The sequence below is a fragment of the Mus musculus genome, chromosome 4 (assembly GCF_000001635.26).
Source record: "Mus musculus strain C57BL/6J chromosome 4, GRCm38.p6 C57BL/6J".
In the NCBI taxonomy this organism is placed as follows: Eukaryota; Metazoa; Chordata; class Mammalia; order Rodentia; family Muridae; genus Mus; species Mus musculus.
Window position 1 is genome coordinate 127,194,000 of NC_000070.6, and position 21,684 is coordinate 127,215,683.

The 21,684-nt window shown below is 50.2% G+C and overlaps 1 protein-coding gene across 8 annotated transcripts in view; it reads left to right on the forward strand.

Moving 5' to 3' along the window:
• The window catches only part of Dlgap3 (DLG associated protein 3), a 68,718-nt gene that overhangs the window by 25,695 nt on the left and 21,339 nt on the right, over positions 1–21,684 (forward strand). For 7 of the 8 annotated variants that reach the window (XM_030253571.1, XM_006503104.4, NM_198618.5 and 4 more), the window contains exons 3-8: positions 563–1,714; positions 5,674–5,879; positions 6,265–6,337; positions 20,307–20,520; positions 20,684–20,997; positions 21,299–21,384. In XM_030253571.1, coding sequence (XP_030109431.1) covers positions 614–1,714; positions 5,674–5,879; positions 6,265–6,337; positions 20,307–20,520; positions 20,684–20,997; positions 21,299–21,384 — 1,994 coding nt within the window. In that variant the 5' untranslated portion in view covers positions 563–613. Of the gene's footprint in view, positions 1–562; positions 1,715–5,673; positions 5,880–6,264; positions 6,338–9,092; positions 9,459–20,306; positions 20,521–20,683; positions 20,998–21,298; positions 21,385–21,684 lie in introns of those variants that run through there. The other variant, XM_006503105.4, reaches the window with a different exon arrangement.

A 21,684-nucleotide genomic window follows, 5' to 3' on the forward strand; every position in this document is an offset into this window, starting at 1 on the left:
CATTCCCCGAGAGGGGCGAAGGGGAGGAGCCTGCAGTCAGAAGCAAGGAGGTAGACATGGAAGGAAGAGAGGTTTTATGGAGTGGCATGGAGATGTAGACCTGAAGTCAGTGTTCTCATCCTGGCGCCTGCGGCAGGGGGATGCGGGATAGGGTTGAGGTGGGGGAATGGCTGTGGATCAATTTGCTTCTGCTTAGCTTGTTAAAAGCCAGTTCACCTAATGACTGGTTTCTTTGAATATGTGGTGCGTCTGCTTGGGTCGCCTTTTGTTTTTGATAATCTAAAGATATTTAAAAGCCCATTTGGCTGAAAGCATTTCCTCTTGTGGATAAGTATTTATCAAATTTGCAACAGTGATGAATGATGGGATGATCCTGTGCCCTTGTGTCTTTGTCTATTATGACTGTTGTAAGGACTTTTCAGTCCATGTGTGGAAAGGTAGTATAATTAATCACAATAAATTGGTAGGCAATACCAACAGGGATGCCACGGTGCCTGGTGAAAGATGATTTTAGGTAGAGTGGCCTGTTGTTCAGTCCAAATCTCTTTTCTCTCTTTCTCAGGAGGTTCCTGGGGCCTGGCCCCCAACAATATGAAGAGCCTTTGCTGAGGCCATGAGGGGTTACCATGGCGACCGAGGCAGCCATCCCCGCCCAGCCCGCTTTGCTGACCAACAGCATATGGACGTGGGCCCAGCTGCCAGGGCCCCGTACCTGCTGGGCTCCAGGGAGGCCTTCTCCACCGAGCCCCGCTTCTGTGCTCCGAGAGCTGGCCTGGGACACCTTTCTCCAGAAGGACCCCTGAGCCTGAGTGAGGGTCCATCATCAGTAGGCCCTGAGGGAGGCCCAGGGGGGGTGGGGGCTGGGGGAGGCAGCAGTACCTTCCCCAGGATGTACCCCGGCCAGGGCCCCTTCGACACCTGTGAAGACTGTGTGGGCCACCCACAGGGCAAGGGTGCCACCCGACTGCCTCCCACACTCCTGGACCAGTTTGAAAAGCAATTGCCAGTCCAACAAGATGGCTTCCACACACTCCCATACCAGCGAGGTCCAGCAGGGCCTGGTCCTGGACCTGGATCTGGCGCTGCCCCCGAGGCTCGCAGCGAGAGTCCTAGCCGCATCCGGCACCTGGTTCACTCAGTGCAGAAGCTCTTTGCCAAGTCCCACTCTCTGGAGGCACCCGGGAAGCGAGACTATAACGGGCCCAAGGCCGACGGAAGAGGTAGCTCTGGGGGAGACAGCTACTCTGGTCCAGGCTCTGGAGGCACCCCCACCTCCCACCACCACCATCACCACCACCATCACCACCACCACCAGTCCCGGCATGGCAAACGGAGCAAGAGCAAGGACCGCAAGGGGGATGGGCGACACCAGACCAAGGCCACAGGCTGGTGGAGCTCTGATGACAATTTGGACAGTGACAGTGGCTTTCTGGGTGGGAGACCTCCTGGAGAGCCTGGTGGCCCCTTCTGCCTGGATGCTCCAGATGGGTCCTACAGGGACTTGAGCTTCAAGGGGCGTTCGGGCGGGTCGGAAGGCCGCTGCCTTGCCTGCACTGGCATGTCCATGTCCCTGGATGGACAGTCAGTCAAGCGAAGTGCCTGGCATACCATGATGGTCAGCCAGGGCCGGGATGGATACCCAGGGGCCGGGCCAGGCAAGGGGCTCCTGGGTCCAGAGACCAAGGCCAAAGCCAGGACTTATCACTATTTGCAGGTGAGGCTTGGTGGGATAGGGAGACCTGTTTTGAGTCCTCCAGTCTGGTCAGCTGGGGGAACGATGGAGATGGTTGGGTGGTGTCTCAGTGTTGGAGGTCTTGGAGGAAGGAGGCGCTGCCTTGTGATACTTTGAACCCCTTTGGGGCCTCCCTTTCCCCATTTGTACAATGAAGGGATCTCCCTAGTCTGAGCAGTGATGTTGATGCCAGGAAGACTTCTTTGCCTTTCGGTTTGGATGACATGTGCTGACCTCTGTCTTCTGGGGTGGAAGGCGGTGCGGGGTTAAGGGAAGGCAGTGGACAGGGCATAATGGTACTACCTAGAGCATTGCCTTCGAGCTCGGAGCTTGGGAGTTGGAAAGAAGTCCCTCCTGCCAGAAACCCTCCCCTAGACTTTTTATATGCAAATCCCGGTGGTCCAGTTTCTTGGAATATGAAGATCAGGTTCCAGAACGTTCCTCTACTTGGGTTTGTCATCTGACCTATGGTGTGGTGGGACAGTCCAGAAAATTATGGAGGACTCTGGAGGAAATGCCTCTTGGGGGATTTTCCCAGGCTGGTGACACGCTGGAGTCTGAGTCCTGATGTAATTCAGGCAGAGCTTCCTACGGGTGGATGCAGAAGTGATGGCCGTGGCCCTCTCTCATCTTACCCAGGTAACCTTGTGGTCTTTTTGCCCCAAGGAGCTCTGAGTCCTTTCCTGAGGCTCTCGTTCCAGCTTCAGTCAGTCCGCACTGATTTCGTGAATGTTCCTGGCCTTTTAGGGGTAGGTAAAGGCCAATGCAAGTTTTGGAGATCCGTCAGACTTAGGGTTATCTCCAATGTTCGAATTTCTCTTCGGTTGTTAATCCTCATTCATTCATTCATTCATTCATTCATTCATTCATTCAGTGAGCACATCCTTGGTACAGTGATAAAGACCCTTGCTGCCCAGAGCTCACGGTTTCTAGGCAATAGACCAGGAAACAGATGATAGGCTGTGTGATAGAAGAGAGTTCTGGGTCCCGGGAGAACACAGAGGAGGCTCCTCACTCACTTGTGGGTGGTGGTTAGGGGTGGCTCCAGGAAGCTCCTGTGAGGAATGTCTCCTGAGCTGAGTCTCTGTGGAGGAGTTGGAGTTAGTTGAGTGCCGATTGAAGGTGTTCCAGGAAGATCCCACAGCACGTTGGAAGGGATGGAAAGGTGAGGCTTGCATGAGCCTTTGGGGTGACATTGGCCTTGCCTGTACGTTGTACACATGTTAGTACTCTCCTGGGGGAATCCCATGAAAGCCCAGGAGAGCAAATAGTGCTATAGCAAAAAACAGGACGAGACTTCTGGGATTTGAGACCGCGTAGGTTAGCTTCGGATTGTTCCCTCCCTACGAGGGGAGGTTCTCTAGGCTGAGAACTGAAGAGTGCAGGGGAAGACACCATTCCTCCCCTGTAACCAGACCTTGCTACCAGATTTGCTGCTCCCCGCTGCTTCTCCAGGGCTGTCCTGACCTCCCTGGGGGCTTCCTTTTTAACATGCACCTCACAGTGTCCTGCAGAGGAGGAGAGAGCGCACTGCAGTGGCTGTGGAGTGGGAGCCCTGCAGTGTGGCAGTGTGTGCCCTGGTCTCCTGCCATTCCTCTCTGTAGAGGATGGAGGTGGGGATGGCTCTCAGGGCTTGGGCTTCCAGAGCATCCTAACATGATGGGGGTTGAGTGGAGGTCTGAGTCCAAGGGAGGGTGAACCGAAGGCTGCAGGGGCCTTCCAAGATAGCCGGATGCTCCCTGGCACATAAGCAAGGGCGGTTGGCTTTATGTGACATGGTGTCTTTATTGTCTATTCCCCTCTCTTTTTTCTGTTTTGTTTTGAGATAGGGTCTCAGGTAGGCCATGGTGATGTGATCTCCAACTCCTGTGTAGCTCAGAGTTACCTCTGTCTGCTTCCATTCCATCTCCCACATCTGGAGGGAATATATCACCATACCTAGCTTCTTATCCCTTTAACGAAGTCTGGTTTCTCCTACTGGACACCAGTGTGCCTGTGAGCCTTTTCCGGAACCCTGCTTCCCCCTCAGAGAGCATCAGTCATTTCCTCTCTGATTCTGTCTTCAGATGGAGCTCTGGCCTTCATTGAGCCTGCTCCCTTGTGAGGGTCTCTTCCTGAACCTTCTAGTCTCACCCTTCCCATGAGTCCCCCTCCCTTAGCCTGGCTCCTTGGATCCTCTCCTCCTTGCTCTGTTTAACCTCTTCCTTACTGCATGTGCTTTCAAAGCCTTGCCAGCCTTCTCTCCTTCCACCTCATTCTTCACCATGTAGGGGACCATCATGGACTCCATCCCATGGAGTTGATCCCTTCCCAACCAGGGCTTCTTCATCCCTCAACTGCCCCTGGAGTAAGAGACTACCTTGACCGGCTCTCTTAAAAACATAGCCACAGCTGCTTTTCTCTAAAACGTTTCTCCAAACCTTCACCCTCTACCGCTTCTTGCCATCCCTTTCTACTTAAAGTCTCAGAGTGTAGGCTCCTTTCCTCAGTTTCCCTCACCTCTCACCACAGTCAGATTTCCACATCCTGCCCTTGAACGTGCCCTGGGCAGTGGTTACCGGTGGTCTCTGGGCAGCAATCCCCTAACAATGCCCCGAACGCCTGTAATAATAGCCCTCATTTACTGAGCGATTTCTGTGTTGCAGGCTCTCTGAATTGCTTGTTTATCTTACCCACCAACCCTTCTGATGCAGGTATAATTACTTTTACCAATTTATAGCTCGGGAAACTGATTCTTAGAGCTTAATTAGCTTTGCCCAAGTTCACCTAGCTAGCAAGTGACAGGGCCAGAACTCTGCCCTGGGTCTCCTAACTGAGGAGCACAAGTTACTGACCTTGAAGAGCACTGTGGCATTTGACATAATCGACTCCCTTTTCTTCTTGAAATGTCTCGTTTCTGTGACATGGCATCCTCCTGACTCCCTCCCACCCCTCTGCCCACTCCTGCTCAGGTGACTTCACAGGCCCCCTTCTCCTTTCTTTTTTTCCTTTTTAAAATGTCAGCGGGGCCTTTCCTCAGTTCTCTCCCTCTTCTCCCTGGGGTGTCCCCTTTACTCCTGGGCATCTGGTTACCACCCTTGATCTCTTTGTGTCTGCCTCCAGCTGGTCTTTACCAGTAAACCCCAAGACTTTGCATAACAACCGCCTTCCTGGGTGTTCCTGGCCCAACTCAGGGTGCTTAACTCTGAACCTGTCACCCCTCCCCAAAATCTGGGGTTCTGTGGCTCAGTGCAGGACAGCCCAGCCCGCTCTACCCCGGGTCCTCAGCCACCGCCCTCCTCAGCCATCTTGGATTCCTCCCAGGCTCCTCTTCCTCCCCCACTAATCAGGCTCACTGATGCTCTTTAGCGCATCTCATCTCCATCTCCTCCTCTTTCCCTTATTCTCATTGTCTTAATTTAGGCCTCATCATCCCTTGCCTGCAGAGCAGCCTCAGCCTCCTAATTGGCTACCCTCCTGCCACTTGAGCTTCTGCCCGGGCCTGATCTCCTGACCATCTAGCTTTGGTCTAGACTGTGGAGTGTGCTGATATGCTCCCTGCCTGATACCCTCTGTGGTTCCTTGAGAGCTGGGAGGGAGTCAGGGGATGGCAAGTGAACGCCTGTTAAAAGGATGGAGGAGGCAGGGGTGAAAGGTCACTGAGGTCAGGCTATGCTGCACAGATGAGGGTATGATTGACAGGCCACGCAGGCCTCTGGTCTTCTCTTCAGCTGACCCTCTTCTGAGTAGCGAAAGGTCTCTGAAGGGTGATGCAGCCACCCCCACAAGAGTGGGGAGACACCCTGACGCATTCCCTTCAAGTCCTCTGTGCCTACTCAAGTCAGTGTGGCTTGCTCCCCCAGCAGGGTAGAGCGCCTCCTACTGCCAGTGGGAGGAAGAACACCCTCTCCTCTCAGCCGACCAGTAACGCGTCTGAGGGACAGAGGCCCTTGTCCTTGCAGGTGCCGCAAGATGACTGGGGGGGTTACCCCACGGGTGGCAAGGATGGGGAGATCCCCTGCCGCAGGATGCGGAGCGGCAGCTACATCAAAGCCATGGGGGATGAGGAGAGTGGAGACTCAGATGGTAGCCCCAAGACGTCTCCAAAAGCACTTGCCCGACGCTTTGCCTCCCGCCGTTCCTCCAGCGTGGACACAGCCAGGATCAAGTAAGGATGGTGTGGGGAAGGGTATCAGAGATGATTCCGAGATCCCGCAGGAACTGTATGTGGAGGCTTTTGGATGGGGAGCCCTGCTTAGGATTCAACAGACTATCTTGCTCTGCTCCAAATGGAGTGGAGTCATGGTCTTTGCTTTAGTGTTTCTTTTGCGTGCGGGCGCGGGGAGTGGGGCAGGGCAGGGGGAGGGCTGTGGGGTGGGGGCGGGGAGGAACCTTTGACTCCGAGTCTCCTGGGTAGTTCTTAGTGTGTTTGGGGGGGGGGGGGGAGTGGGGAGGTGGAGGAAGAGAACCTGGTCAGAGGCCCTGATACCATCAGACCCTCTCTCCACCTTGGCGCACACTCCCATTCTGACTCTGCCATTTGCCTTTTTCAGCTGCTGTGTCCCACCCCGGATCCATCCCCGGAGTTCCATCCCTGGCTACAGCCGTTCCCTCACAACTGGACAGGTAGGGCGTGGCGCTGTATAACATAGGAGGGAAGGGTAGGAAAGGGAAGTCAGTTCCGGGCTCTGTCTAGGCTGTGATGTCAGTCTCTGTGTGGAGAGAGAGCAAGTTTGGTTCTGGGAAAGCCCCCAAAGCCCTGAAACCTGCCTGTGACTTCCAGATCTGACTTGGGCTGGGAATCCCGAAGAACCCACACAAGTATGCTCCAAGTGGTGAGCATGTGTGAAGGGCAGCATCGTTTCTGTTGCGTTCTCCATCCCTCTCCAAGCCTGACTGCTCCAGACTCATAAATGAAAGGGACAGGCAAGGCAGAGTCAGAGCTGAAGTCTCCTGGGCTGTCTGGGCCTGAGTTCCGCAGCCTCGACATCTACTCCCTCAGACCACCTTCCCTTTCAACACCCCTGTTTCCTAATCTTGGAAATGACAGGAATAAACCTGAAATGATGGCTCTGTAATCTTGGCACTTGGGAGGTGGAGGTGGGCAAGATCACAAGTTCAAGGCCAATCTTGGTGTAAAGACTCCGCTCTCAAAGAAACAAAACCAAAAAAGCAATGTTAGTGTTGGAATATCTCTCAGGGGATTTGTAGGAGTTCAGTGGGAAACATCATTCAAACAGAAGGCACTGGTCCAAAACTGTTTTATAAAGCGAGTTCCAACGCTGGAGATGTAGTTCAGCTAGCAAAGTGCCTGCCTAGCATTCACAAAGCCGTGGGTTCAATTCCCAGTGAAGCCTACGAATGGGTATGGTGGCACGTGCCTATCTCAGGAGACAGGTCAAAAGTTCAAGGTCACCCTCAGTTATTTAGCAAAAGCTGGAGGCCAGCCTGGGGCCCAAGAAACCCCATCTCAAAGAAAATACAGTGACCTCTATACCTAAGTGCAGGCCTCCCTTTTCATTAAGCGGAGGCAATGGCAGTTTATATTTGAATGTGGGAACAGGGTTGAATAAAGGCTGAACTACTTACCAGCTGAGTGACCTGGGGCAAGTTACAAGACTTTTGCGCCCCTTCCTTCCCTATTTAAAAACAGGCATCATAATAGCATTCTTGGCACGTAGCCAGTGCTCAAGAAAGGTTAGCTATTTTTACTGTTTGCTGGGGGTGGGGTGGGGTGAGAGCAATGCAAAGAGCCATGCAGAAGACCGTCCACTGGCTCCTATTGTGAGCCTCGGCAGTCTCTCAGTCTCTCCCTTCGTTCCATTTCCTGAATCAAGGATTCTGACTTGGCACAGCTGTCTCTCTGCCTTGAGCCAGTCTCTGTTCCTGGTCCCACCGGTTAATGCCCAGTCTTTGTGTCCCTTGACCATCGGTGACATCTAACATAGCTGAGGACCCTTCTTCCTGGAACATGTTTCTCTGGTAGCTTTTAGACACCCCCTCCCCATCTCCTCCCATGACTGTGGTGACATCTGTGTCTCGGGATGTCACCACTGGAGTTTTCCAGGGCTCTGTCCCTTCTCTGCTTTTTACGCCCACTCCGTGGGTGATCTCATCCAGGCTTGTAGCTTTGAATATTACTGAGAACCTGATGACTCCCAGATGCATAACTCCAGCCCAAAGCCTCCCTGAGAGGCCAGACATGCACATGAAACTGTATTGGAGCTCACTTGGCTAGCTGCTGCAGACACTTCCCCTGTGGTGGTTGTTGTTGTCGTCCTCATCGTCGTCATGGTCCTCCTCCTCCTCCTCTTCCTCTTCCTCCCCCTCCTCCCCTTCCTCCCCCTCCTCCCCCTTCTCCCCATCCCCTCTCTCCCCCTCCTCCCCCTTCTTCTCCTCCTCAGACCGATGCTCCACCCATCATCTCCTTTGCAGATAATGGCAGTTTTATTTTTCTAGGACTTATGGTCTAAAAGCCCAAAGTCAGTCTTATTTTGGTTTTTCCCTCCCTCCCCCCCTCCCTCCCTCCCTCCCTCCCTCCCTCCCTCCCTCCCTCCCTCCCTCCCTTCCTCCCTTCCCCATTTCTGTGCTGTGATTAAAACTTACTCATGTTGAGCATACACTCCATCACAGAACTATACCCCCAATCCATGAAGTCAGAGTGCTCTCTCTGCTAGACAACACCCTATCTTTCAGTCCTTCAGCGCAAATCGTCTTCACAATATTCCCAGACTCTATCCTTCACCAACCGCACTGCAAGCCCCATGGGCTTGGTCAGGGCCTTTCTGCTGCCTTCTTGTTGATCTTCTGTGTTTGTCCTGACTCCAACTCATTCTCTGTCAGTATAGCCAGAACTGTTATTTAAAAATATAACTACCAAAAAAAAATATGTAACTACTTCTGTTTGCCTTTCTGCTCAGAGCCCTGGCCTTGCTCAGAGTAGCCAGACAGGGCTTTGCTGGGGTTTACAAAGCCCCATGTGAACCGGCCAGTGGGATGCTGTGTTCATCTCCTAGTTCCGTTTGTTCCCTTCCCTTCCTCCACAGCACTACACTGCCTGCTCCCAGCCTTGGACATTAGACTCCGACCTTATAACTTGAGCATTTGTTACTACCTGGGCACCTCCTCCAAGACTCTGCCAGGGACCACTCCTTCACTTTCTTTTCTTTCTTCCCTTCCCTTCCCTTCCCTTCCCTTCCCTTCCCTTCCCTTCCCTTCCCTTCCCTTCCCTTCCCTTCCCTTCCCTCCCCTCCCCTCCCCTCCCCTCCCCTCCCCTCCCCTCCCCTCCCCTCCCCTCCCCTCCCCTCCCCTCCCCTCCCCTCCCCTCCCTCCCTCCCTCCCTCCCTCCCTCCCTCCCTCCCTCTCTCTCTCTCTCTCTCTCTCTCTCTCTCTTTCTTTCTTTCTTTCTTTCTTTCTTTCTTTCTTTCTTTCTCTTTCCAGATCTTTTCCAAGTGTTCTGAAATTTTAATCTAAACCTTCCAAACATTTCCTATTCCTCGCCTTCCTCCTCCTCTCTCTCCTCCTCCCACCTCACATTATCTAACAGTGTATATACTTGGCATATTTCTCCTGGAGGTGTGACTTAGAGTCTTTGCTTTACAGAAGAGGAGAGGTTTAAAGCAGCAAAGACACTGCCCTGTTGTCTCTTAGGATGCTTCTCCTCCTGAGTGGATCTCTCTCTTTAGTGTTTGCCTTGGACATCTTTTTCCATCTTTGGCTTTAGAGTGTTTTGTCCCATATGTTTCAGGTATGTCTTTTTAAATAGTTTATGACCAAGATCTTACATCCATTTGGCAATTGTCTGAGAGTTTTGTACGTTTATATTTATTGTGGTATGCTTGGCTTTATTTCTGCCATCTTACTTCGTGCCTTCTATTTATCCTGCTGGGGTTCGGGAGTGCATGCTGGGGTGTATGTGTGGAGGTCAGATGACAACATGGAGGAGGAATTGCTTCTCTTCTTTTACCACGTGGATCCTACAGATTGAATTATGTTGCCAGGCTGGGTGGCAATCCCCTCCACCTGCTGAGCCATCTTGCCTGGCCCTATCCTGGTTCTTAGATGATACTTTATGTTTGTCTGTCTGCACTTCTTTCATTTTTGTTGTGATAGTGTTTCGCTGTATAGCCCAGGCTGCTCTATCACTTGCTATGAAGCCCAGGCTGGCCTATAACTTGTGCCCATCCTCTTGCCTCAGCCTCATGAGGGCTGATGACAAGTTTATGTCAGCACACCCAGTGGAGTTTGTGCTTTTCTGCCCCTTTTGGATTGATGGTGTTTGCTCTCTCCCTCTCTCTGCCAAATCCCATGCTGGTTTGACAGTTACACACTCCATTTTATTCTTTATGGTTACTCCTGTAATTTTAATGTGCATCCTTGACTTCATCTGAAGGAGACAAGGCTTCCTACTCTTGCTCTGAATAATGCACAGTCCTTAGGGTACTTTAATTTTGATGACCTCTTTGTTCCCTTTTTAAGCCATAGAAACTTATTTGGGGGTGGGGGAGGGAGGTTCTAGCTCAGTGACAGAATACTTTCCTGGCGTGAGCAAGGCCCAGGTTTTCCCCCCAGTGTCCACACAAAACCCACTGTTTCCAGAAACTCTAGGTACTGGAAATGAAGTATTAGCATACCAGCTATGGTGCTGTCCTCTGCTGAGGGACTTGTGTTCTCATAGTGTTTGAAAAAAAAAGACATTTTACTGTTGTTATTAGTATTACAGTTATTTATTTATTACTCATTTATTTATGCACTTTTGCCTGTGTTATTGTGTGCTTTGGCACACACGTGGAAGACAACTTGGAAAACTCAGATCTGAGGACATCAGTCCTGGCGGTGGCAATCACCTTTACGTTCTTTGTCATCTCACAGTGACAATGCTCACTGTCTGTCCTTCAGTGCCAGGGCCTTGCACATCTGTGGTAATACTGTACTACTGCGTTATAGCCCCAGAATTCTTTTGTCTGTGTGTCCTACAGTGTACATGTAGAGATCAGAAGACAACTTGTGGGGGGGTCTTGTTCTTTCTCTCATGTGGGTTTCAGAGATCAAACTCAAGACACCAGGCACCACGACAAGCTCCTCCACTCGCTGAGCCATCACCTGCCCTTAGAATCCTTTTAACTTTTTTATTTAAAGAAAATGATTTTTGTTGTTGCCACTGTTGTGCTTTTGAGACGGGGTTTATCCATGTAGCCCTGGCTGTCCTGGAATTCACTCTGTAGACCAGGCTGGACTTAGACTCAGAGATCCACCTGCATCTGCCTCCCAAGTGCTGAGGCTAAGAATGTGTGTCACCACCTTCCGGTCTCTTTTTCAAGCTAGTCTTGAAATTACTATCTTCCTGTCTCAACCTCTTGAGAGGCTGGATAACAACCCTGTACCGTCAGGCCCAATAAATCACATGAAATTTAATGGAGGTCTCTTAGGGTTTTACTGCTGTGAACAGACACCATGACCAAAGCAACTCTTATAAGGACAACATTTATTTGGGGCTGGCTTACAGGTTCATAGGTTCAGTCCATTTTCATCAAGGTGCAGGCATGGCAGTGTCCAGGGCAGGCATGGTGCCGGAGGAGCTGAGAAGTCTACTGAGAGCTGATCTAGCTGAGAGTTGATTAGAAGGCAGATGGGAGAAGACTTACTTCCAGGCAGCTAGGAGGAGGGTCTCAAAGCCCACAACCACAGTGACACACTTCCTCAAGGCCAGGCCTACTCCAACAAGGCCATACTTCCTAATAGTGCTACTCCCTGGGCCAAGCATATTCAAATGACCACAGGTTAGATATATTTCATAAATTTTTCTCTTTCTTTCCCCCCAGAAAAAAATTTAATTAATTAATTAATTAATTAATTAATTAATTAATTTTATGTATATGGGCACACTGTAGCTGAACAGATGGTTGTGAGCCTTCATGTGGTTGTTGGGAATTGAATTTTTAGGACCTCTGCTGGCTCTAGTCAACCCTGCTCACTCTGGTCTGCCCTGCTTGCTCAGGCCTAAAGATTTATTTATTATTATTATATATAAACACACTGTAGCTGACTTCAGATACACCAGAAGAGGGCATCAGATCTCATTACGGGTGGTTGTGAGCCACGATGTGGTTGCTTGAGATTCGAACTCAGGACCATCGGAAGAGCAGTCAGTGCTCTTACCCACTGAGCCATCTTGCCAGCCTGAAATTTTGTTTTAATATAAAATGAAATCTCCACTTTAACCCAAGATGAGAACAAAATTAATGTCTCTTGCATTTTAATTTAGGCATGTGGTCTATTTTGAGGGTGTTTTGGGTGAGGGCATGTGACATGTGACACTTGATTTTTGTTTTTGAGATAGGGTCTCATGTAGCTCAAACTGGTTTCAAATTCATTGGGTAGCTGAGGCTGGTCTTGAACTTCTGATCCTCCTGCTTCTACCTCTCAAGTGCCAGGATGACAGTCATGTGCCACTATGCTTGGTTTTAGGCCTTCCTATGGATGGAGCCCCAGGCTTCATGCATGTCAGGAAGGCACTCTACTGTGAGCAGACTCCCAACCCTTTACAATATTACTCCTAAGTTGCACATCCTCTCTCTCTCTCTCTCTCTCTCTCTCTCTCTCTCTCTCTCTCTCTCTCTCTCTCATGTGTGTGTGTGTGTGTGTGTGTGTGTGTGTGTCTTTTCCAGGTCATTATAGCTTTGTCTACGAGTTCCTTCCATCTAAAATGTGTTCTTCAGTTTCTCAGTGGTGATTGGTAGCACACTCTGACAGATTGATGCCATTAAGCTTGCTAGGGGACCTAGGGGACAAGTCAGTGTCGGTTCCTCTCATTGTCTGATATTACGAAGTCTGCACCGTGACTGTCTTTGTGTACAATTCCCATTTGTCTTTGGTTGCTGTTAAGAGCTTGCTTAGACTTTGGTGTCTGCATCTTTACTATGGTGTGTGTTTTCATGTACACTCCCTAAATCTGAGGATTTGTGCCTTTCATGAATTTAGGAAAACCCACCCAGTCTCCGTTGTACTTTTTGGCCTGGTATGCCCCCGCTCCCTAGCTTTTACCCTCAAGTGACAATTGAACCCATAGGCTTGCACACATTGAGGAAATACTCTACTACGGAGCTACACCCCCAGGCCCTTCCTCTTTGTCCAGTAGAGTGATATCTACCTTTGAATCCCAGCATCGGGGAGAGAGGCCAGCTTTTGGTGAGTTTGAGACCAGCCTATTCTACATAGTGAGTTCAAGGCCAACTAGAGCTACCTAGTTGAGAACTTGTCTGAACAAAAATTCTTTTTGAGACAGGGTGTTTCGAATTTGACCTTGAACTCAGTCTGCAGCCCAGATGGGCTCTGAATTTATGGTCCTTCTGCCTCAGCTTCCCTGTTGGGGTCATAAGGCTGTGGTCCCATGCCTGCTTGGTTTATGTGGTGGAGTAGGTTAACCCAGGTGGTCTTGGGTGATAAAAATTCTACAAATGAACTACATTGAAGCCTTTGTCCATGACTTTTCTGCCTTCTTCTCTCCTCCTTCTCCCTCCCTCCATTGTCTTTCTGGGTCTCCCATCACAGGTATGTCTGTTTGATTGCTGTTGTCCCGTGTTTGTATTTTTGATAGTTTTTTTCCTCTTCACTCATTAAATTGGACAATCGTATTGCTTTGTCTTCAGGTTTGATGATCATGTCTTATATTAAACCTCTCAATGGAGTTTTTGATTTCAGTTATTGAACTTTTCAGTTCTTGAATGGATATTTGTTTCTTAGGTTTTTTTTTTTTTTTTTACAAATTCTCTCTCTGTCTCTGTCTCTCTCTCCCCTGCACTCCCCCCCCCCCCGTGTGTGTGTGTGTGTGTGTGTGTGTGTGTGTTGGTGCACACACATGCCACAATGCACAGCTGCAGGTCAGAGGGAAACTTTATGGAGTCAGTTTTCTCCTTTCTCCTGGTTGTGGGTTCCAGGGTTGGAATGAAGAGAGCGAGGCTTGCTTGTGGAGCGCCTTCACCCGCTGAGCCACCTCACTGGCTCCACATTTTTTTCTTTAAACAAATTAATAATTATAAGGACCCTGTGAGATGGCTCAGCACTTAAAAGAGCATATTGCTTTTACAGAGGACCCAGGTTTGGGTCTTAGAAACCACATCGTGCTGTAACTACAATGCTCTAGGAGAGGGGCGGGAGGGGAGAGCCAAGGCTCTTCTCTTGGCCTCTGAGGGCACCTGAATGCACATAGACTCAAAATGAATTTTTAAGAAAAAAAAAAAAAAAAAAGGCCTGCAGTTTTGAAAAGCCACTGCAGAATGCTGTAGAGCTTAGTGTCAGCCGGGCTGCATGGTGAGTGAAGCCCGGGCACTGCCAGGAGACATGGTCTAAGCCCCTCCCCCTCCTTCCCATTAGATGAAAGTGACTCTATCCTTAAAATCACTGTTGGCATGCCTGCCTTTCAGTCCCTTTAGCTCTTTGAATGTGATTATAATAGCCACTCTGTAGTTTGTGTGTGAGAAACCCAACATTCTGAGACCATTTATACTTTTTTCTTTATTTGCATGACAAAATATTTTGTTGAGAACTGAGCATTTTAGGTAATATAGTGTGACAATTCTGGGCTCTTATTTTTACCTCCTAAAGACTGCTGTTGCTTTGTTTATTTGTCTTAATTCCTGGAGCGAACCTGTCCAATCTGCTTTTCCTACAACACGGAGCCCGAGTCTTCACTGTTCTTCTTCTTCTTCTTCTTCTTCTTCTTCTTCTTCTTCTTCTTCTTCTTCTTCTTCTTCTTCTTCTTCTTCTTCTTCTTCTTCTTCTTCTTCTTCCTCCTCCTCCTCCTCCTCCTCTTCCTCCTCCTTCTTCCTCTTCTCCCTCTTCTCCCTCCTCTTCCTCTTCCTCTTCCTCTTCCTCTTCCTCTTCCTCTCCTCCTCCTCCTCCTCTTCCTCTTCCTCTTCCTCTTCCTCTTCCTCTTCCTCTCCTCCTCCTCCTCCTCCTCCTCCTCCTCCTCCTCCTCCTCCTCCTCCTCCTCCATTTGCTACTGCTTTTCAAGCCTTGTTTCCTAGAGACCTCTCAAGTGTCTGCCTGGCTTTGTTTTGGCCAAAGATGGGGTAGAAGTTGTCCTCCAAACCCTTGAGCCAGTGAGGTTTCCTCTCTCGGTTTGTGGTGGGGTTCAAGCCTCCCAGGCTTTCAGTCATCACCAGGGTCTCTCGGGTTTCCTGTGCACGTGTGTACAGGTTTTCCTGCTGAGGGCCGTTGGGTGATGGTGCACAGGTTTTCAGACCCTTCTCTGTCTCATTCCCAGGATTCTCTGTAAAGTATCAGGCCAGGACTGGTGAGATGGCTCTGGTAACAAAGATGCTCATATGTAAACCTGGCGACCAGAGTATCATCCCCGGAGCCCACATAAAGATGGGGAAAAAAACCAAAAACCGGCCTCAACAAGGTTGTTCTCTGATTTCTACACATGTGCCATGGCATAAGTGTGCATACACACAGTATACACACAACATCAACAACAACAGAAGTCTTAAAAAAAAAGTCTAGTCAGCCAGTCTGTTGCTTGCTGCACAGTCTAGCATTGTGATTGGCCTTCCTGCTATTGACAATATACCTGACATGCTCCAACTTCAGGGGGGCCTCTGACTGAGGCAATAAAGCAGCTCTGTGGATAGCCTGCAGCATTGCCTGGCGAGCTGCCTCCATTGGAACTGGGGCCTCGGGGATTGGGAACAGGATCAGAGTCCCGCCTTCTCACCCAAAGCATAGTCATTTCCTGTGTGCCTTTGATCAGTCTTCAGAGTGACAAAATGGTTGTTTCTGACGCTTGTGTCCATCTTGCGAGTTGTCTGGGGACTAAGATTGGCTGTTCTCATTTTGTCTGAAGTCCTGAGCAAGTCTGGGGAATTCCCGGCCTGTGCCATTTCTACACTGCTTTCCCCACTGTGCTCCTGGAGTCTCTGCCTGGAGCTCTGACTAGTTGTGCCGGGGCCTTCCCTCCTTGTATTAACCTTTCTTCAGGCTCCCCATCTCTTTGTCTCCCTCCATTGCCTCTTGGTGTTGACACTTTATTAATATTTCTTTTATTATTTCTTGGGTACTATTAACTTATAAGATGAGCTTGAAATTTCACTGAGGGTTTTTTTTTTTAATTTTTAGAAATTTCTTGGCGTTCCTTTTCAAGTCTTTATATCCACCCCAAGCCAGCTTTTTGTTTTTGCTGATATTTTTTTAACTTTGTGGGGTTGGTTTTGTTTGGTTTGGTTTGTCGTTGTTTTCTGGGCAGGGTCTCATGTAACTCAGGCTTGCATAGAACTCAGCTGTAGTGGAAGATGTCCCTGAAGTGTTGATCCTCCTGCCTCCACCTCTGAGGTGCTGGGACTGCAATAATTCACCTAGTCTTATCATTTAAATTATAAACTCTTAAACATAGATTAATACTGGGTGCAATATAGCCTTAGTACTTAAGAGAATGAGGCAGAAAGATGGTTTGAGCCTAGCATTTATGGGCTATCCTGGGCAAAATAGAGAGACAACATTATTTAGTCAGGCATTGTGGTGCACACACATTGGAGGTAGATGCAGGAGCATCAGGAATTCAAGGCCAGTGTTGGCTCCACTGTGAATTCAAAGCCAGGCGGGTACGTACAGGAGACCCTGTTTAATAACAACAAACAAGGAACTCAAAACCAAAACCACAACAAAATTCAAAACAAAGCCAAACAAACAAACAACAACAACAACAAAACAACAAAAGCCCTCATAATCACCAAGCACAATGTGGTTTAAAGGAGATTTTCTTAGAGCTAAGGTAACATTAGCTGCTATAACTGGATGACTTAGTCCAGTAATGACTTCGTTCTTTTTTTATGCCATGGTTTGAATTAGTTACCCATGGCTACATGATGGATTGCCCAAACAAAGAGCCTTAAATGATCTGCTGCTTTCTGTGGGCCAGTTCTCTTGGGTACACCTTAGCCTGTGCATCTGGGTTTGGTGTCCCACAAGGCTGCCTGCAGTCGAGGTGATGAGCAGGCTGCAGTTATAGCACAGCCTTAAAGACTTGCTTGTATGCATACCCACGAGGCTGTTGAGAAACCTCAGCCCTCCGTGGCTTATTGGGCAGCGATAAGAGTTGTACCTCCTTTGTAGCAATGGTAGAGAGAGGTTGCTGGGGTTGGGGTGGGAGTAGGGGGCGCAGAGAGACAGAAACTAAGGTGGGAGCCACTTTGTCTGCTACATTTTATTCTTTAGAAGTGGACCACCAGATCTAGCCCACCTTCCAGAGGAAGTATGTGTCATTAAGGGTGTTATTAACAGGTAGACAAGGCTACCTTGTCTTGGATATAGACGAGGTTACCTCCTCTTCAATGTGGTTTCCTCAAGGAGAGGCCAGAGCAGCTTCAGTGAGGCGTCATCTCCTGGGATACATTCTGTGGTTGTTTCTGTTGGAACATTCCTGATCCGAGACTGCTCCATGTTAATTTTTAATCTGGGCCATGCAAGCCCTTGCACACCCAGTCCTGAGACTGCTGGAAGGCTGGTTTGCGTGTGCAGATTCACGGAGGATTTGTCTCCCTTCCTCTCAGCCACAGACTGACTTCCTTGTCATGGGCTTGTGGTGATGACTGATCTTTCTTCTTCTTCTTCTTCTTTTTTTAGTCTCCATTATCATTAAGGTTTATGAAGGTTCTCATTTCTGCATCTCATTTGGGCTTCGCACAGGCCCAAAGCCTCACTCCTGCACCAGAGTGGGTGGTAAAACGTAAACCTTTGGCTGCCGAGACCAGTAGCCCCTGCCTCCACCAGGCTGTTTGCAGCATCGGCACACACAGTTCATATTCTGATTTCCCAGGCTCCTCTCTGCATTGGTCCCCTGGGGACTGATCTCTCGCTTTTCTTGTGAGCTCAGCTATGCATATAAAACAACATTGGTTATGTTTAAGCCAATGTCGTGGTCTGAAATCAGAGACATTTCCAAAGGTTAGGTAAAACGAATACCGTCCTTTGGGTGTCCAGAATTACTGCTCGGCCTCCAGCTGGACCCACCAACTCTAGCATGGACAATTTCCAATTAGATTCAGACAAAGGATTTTCCTCTCCGTGCGAAAACAGCTTGTGGCTCTGACTCAGGTTGAAGGCAGACTGAGGATCTTATTTCCCAAGAGGACTCTAACTCTCCTGCAAGTGGGTATGGGGAGAAATAGAGTGGAGTCCACCTGGGGAAGAACGGGAATATCCACAGGAAAAATGCTATCATTTGATATTCATAAGTAGTACGGATCAGCTCATGGAGTCTTTATGTGCCTGTGGTTTCCCTGGGTCCTGTCTCATGATTGGGACCGAGTCACTTCTTGGCCAGTTCTTTTGGAAGATGGTAGCTGCTTTCTCTCCCTCTCTCTATCCCCTCTGTCTGCTTCGGATGGAGTTCTTTCTGCGAATACCTGCGGGTGGAATTTTAAGGGCTTGGTACCACCTGGCAAAGAGAGGCCTCTCTTTCCGAGGGGTCTTGTCAACATGATTCCAAGACACTCTCGCTTCTTATAGGCTTCGCCAATGTTTACTGAGCACCTACTGTGTGCCTCACGCTTTACACACAGAAGAGGGCTGGAGTTTGTTTGCATGGCTTTGGGATTTAAGAGATTCGTGTTATTTTGGAGGCCCCAACAACTCCAGCCAAGAACACCCTTGACCAGGGTTAGATCAGCTCCTCTGTGCTCCGGGCAGAACTCTTTGGGCTGGATAGTTGCAGCAGGGAGCCCCGCAAGGCTGGGAAGGACAGTTAGTTGAGTTCCTGCCTTTTAGGAGTTACCCTGGCACCCTGCTGTCCTTGGTGCTCTGGAGAGAAGGACTGAGCCAGGCACTGGGATACCGGGAGAGCCGATGCCGAGAACTTCCATGCTACAGACTCTAGGATCTGCACAGTATTCAGACTTCTGCACCCCGGCAACCAAGTTGTTTTGGGAAAAACCACAGGAAGTCCAAAAGATAGAACCACAGTCCTGTGTCATTCCTTGGGTCTACCCAAGAGCTACCAGGTAGACTTACTAGGACTGTGGTCTGGGGATGTAAAAATCTGGGGCCTTCATTTTTCTCAGAATACTTCAGCGATTTTGGTTCTAAGTAGCAAAAGCAGAGAGCAACAACGGCACCTCAAGGGCAGGTTATCTCAAGGGCAGGTTCCGAGAGCTCCTCAGAGACTCTGAGGACCAGCCAGCTTCACAGGGGATCCAAGACATAAGCTGTGGCAATTCAGTTTTCCTGCCCACCAGATGGGCATCCTTGGACAGTTTCTTTGCTTCCCTGAGCTGATAGATGAGGCTGGAGATGCCTGCTGTAATTGAGCAGAGTCTAGTGAGATCCCATACGGCTGAGGAGATGGAGTTAGGGAAACACTGAGCTGTGTTCTGCTTAGGGACTCTTTCAGGTTTGTCACTACAGGTCATTGTAGTGACATGAATCTTTCCAGGGAAAGCTCACAAATGCCCTTGCTGTTGTAGTGCCCCTGGAATGTTTTGGAGAACTTCATCCAGGACTTTGTCCAGTGGCCTCTGCATAACCATCAGCCAGGGGCTTGCTCTTGGGCTCAGTGGTGACAGTGGTAGTCCTTATGAGCCACCTGACCTGTGTCCACCAGGTAGGCCCTGGGACATCCATATGCCACGGAGGGTTTACGCTGGGCCAGCCTCTGCTCCAAATGCCTTGTGTGTCTATTTTAATTCTCTCGGCAGCCCTAAGCTAGCGCCCTTAGCACTCCCACTAGGCAGGTGAGCAAGCTGAAGCCCCCAGATTTTTACACCCCCAGACCACACTCCTCGAAAGTGGTGGATGCTGAGTCCAGGTTGAGTCTACACTGTATCTCATGCAGGAAGCTCCATGCTTTGGCCGAGTGGAAGCCCAAGGTCAAGTTCACACCCATGATGCTTTGGCTTTGTACCTGTGCTGTGCTATTGGCATATTCATGATGCTGGGAACAGGGCAGTGGCCAGCCATTATGAGAGCCATAGTGAGTAGGCGTGTATAGCAGGGAGTGGCTTGGGACACTTGTAGGACACTTTGCTCCATTACCTGTCCTTATCTACCTGCCCTTTGCCAAAGATCTTTCTACTATTGCTTTCAATCAGTTCATAGCCAAGGATGGGGGTGAGAACCTGTGATCCCATCGACTGGGGAGGCTGAGGCAGGAGTGCCCTGAGTTCTGCTGCCCACCTGGCTGGCAATGAGCTCGGTCTTAGAAAAAACAACATACAAAACCAAAACGAAGTCATAACAAAAAGCGTTCACTCCTGCAGTCTGCTCTACACCGGAAGCCGGCCGGGAGGATGGATGTTAGTTCCTGTTTCCCTCCACCAGGGTCCAGTGAGAGAAGAGTGAGGCCCGGAACTAGGTGGAGGTCTCCAGTCTAGCTAGCGTACAGCATCCCTGAAGGGAGGGGTAGGTTGGAGTTTGTGTGTCCAGGGGATGAATGGCCCAGAGAAGCCCTAAGGCAGGCTCGGAGAACCTCCTGTCTCCAAGTGGAGAAGGGTTGCACAGAGTCGCAGCTACCGTAGACCTAGGTGCTCTCCAAAGCAAAGCTCCTAGTTGACCCTATCCTATCTCAGCATCTCAATAAAGGTCCTCCTGGTCCCCTCCTCAGCTAAGCGAAGAGTTTAACCAGCAGCTGGAGGCCGTGTGCGGGTCCGTGTTTGGGGAGCTTGAGTCCCAGGCCGTGGACGCCCTGGACCTGCCCGGCTGTTTCCGCATGCGGAGCCACAGCTACCTCCGGGCCATCCAGGCCGGCTGCTCTCAAGACGACGACTGCCTACCCCTCCTTGCTGCCCCTGCCTCTGTCTCAGGGAGGCCCGGCTCCTGTGAGTATGTCCTCTGTTTGCCTCTGACCGCCAGTTGCACCCATCGCTTCTCTCTCTGGGTAGGATTAGTCGGGAGGAATGGTCCTTGGCCAAAGGGTCCTGTGTACCACGTGGGTGTGGCTGTGTGGGGATGATGGGCGACTCTCTGCATCCCGGTCCGCAGCCTTCAACTTCAGAAAGGCCCCGCCCCCCATCCCGCCGGGAAGCCAGGCCCCACCCCGCATCTCCATCACCGCCCAGAGCAGCACCGACTCTGCCCACGAGAGCTTCACCGCAGCAGAGGGCCCGGCCCGGCGCTGCAGCTCCGCGGACGGGCTGGACGGCCCCACCATGGGCGCACGCACCCTCGAGTTGGCACCGGTGCCACCCCGAGCCAGTCCCAAGCCCCCCACACTCATCATCAAGACCATCCCTGGCCGGGAGGAGCTGCGGAGCTTGGCACGACAGCGGAAGTGGCGGCCGTCCATTGGGGTGCAGGTATAGTTGGCAGTAATAGGCTCTGGCTCTATGTCGTTGGGAATGGATGGAGGGAAATCAAAAGGGACTAATGCATACACAGACCTTAACAAACAAATTTCCCTGGGCTGTAAGTGGACCCATCTTCCTCATTGATAGACGAGGTTTGTCTCTAAATAGCCCATCGTCCTTCCCTGGGTATCATTTGTTTGGGATTTGCCAGCTAGCTTGGTACCTAGCCACTTCTGGCCATTCTAGTTCTATGTGGACCATTTGTTTCTTTGGCTAGCCACAGCCACTGACGCCTCCACCCTGCCACCAGGTGGAGACAATCTCAGACTCGGACACCGAGAACAGGAGTCGAAGAGAATTCCACTCCATTGGCGTTCAGGTGGAAGAGGACAAGAGGTAGGTCAGAGTGTGTCTCTCGGGTGTCGTTGGGGTTTGAGGGTGAAGGGAAGCCAGGGCTGTGTAAAGTGCAACGTCTTTGCTGGCCTGCTGTTTTTGCTCGGGCTATTTATCTAGAAGTGAGAGTGTGTGTGTGTGTGTGTGTGTGTGTGTGTGTGTGTGTGTGTGTATGTGTGTGTGTGTGTGTGTGTGTGTGTGTGTGTGTGTGTATTTGTGTAGGTACCAATGCTGGAGATTTTCAGGAGTTGCTCTCACCTTCCGCAATGATTTCGCAGCAAGAGCTTCTATACTCTGTGCCAT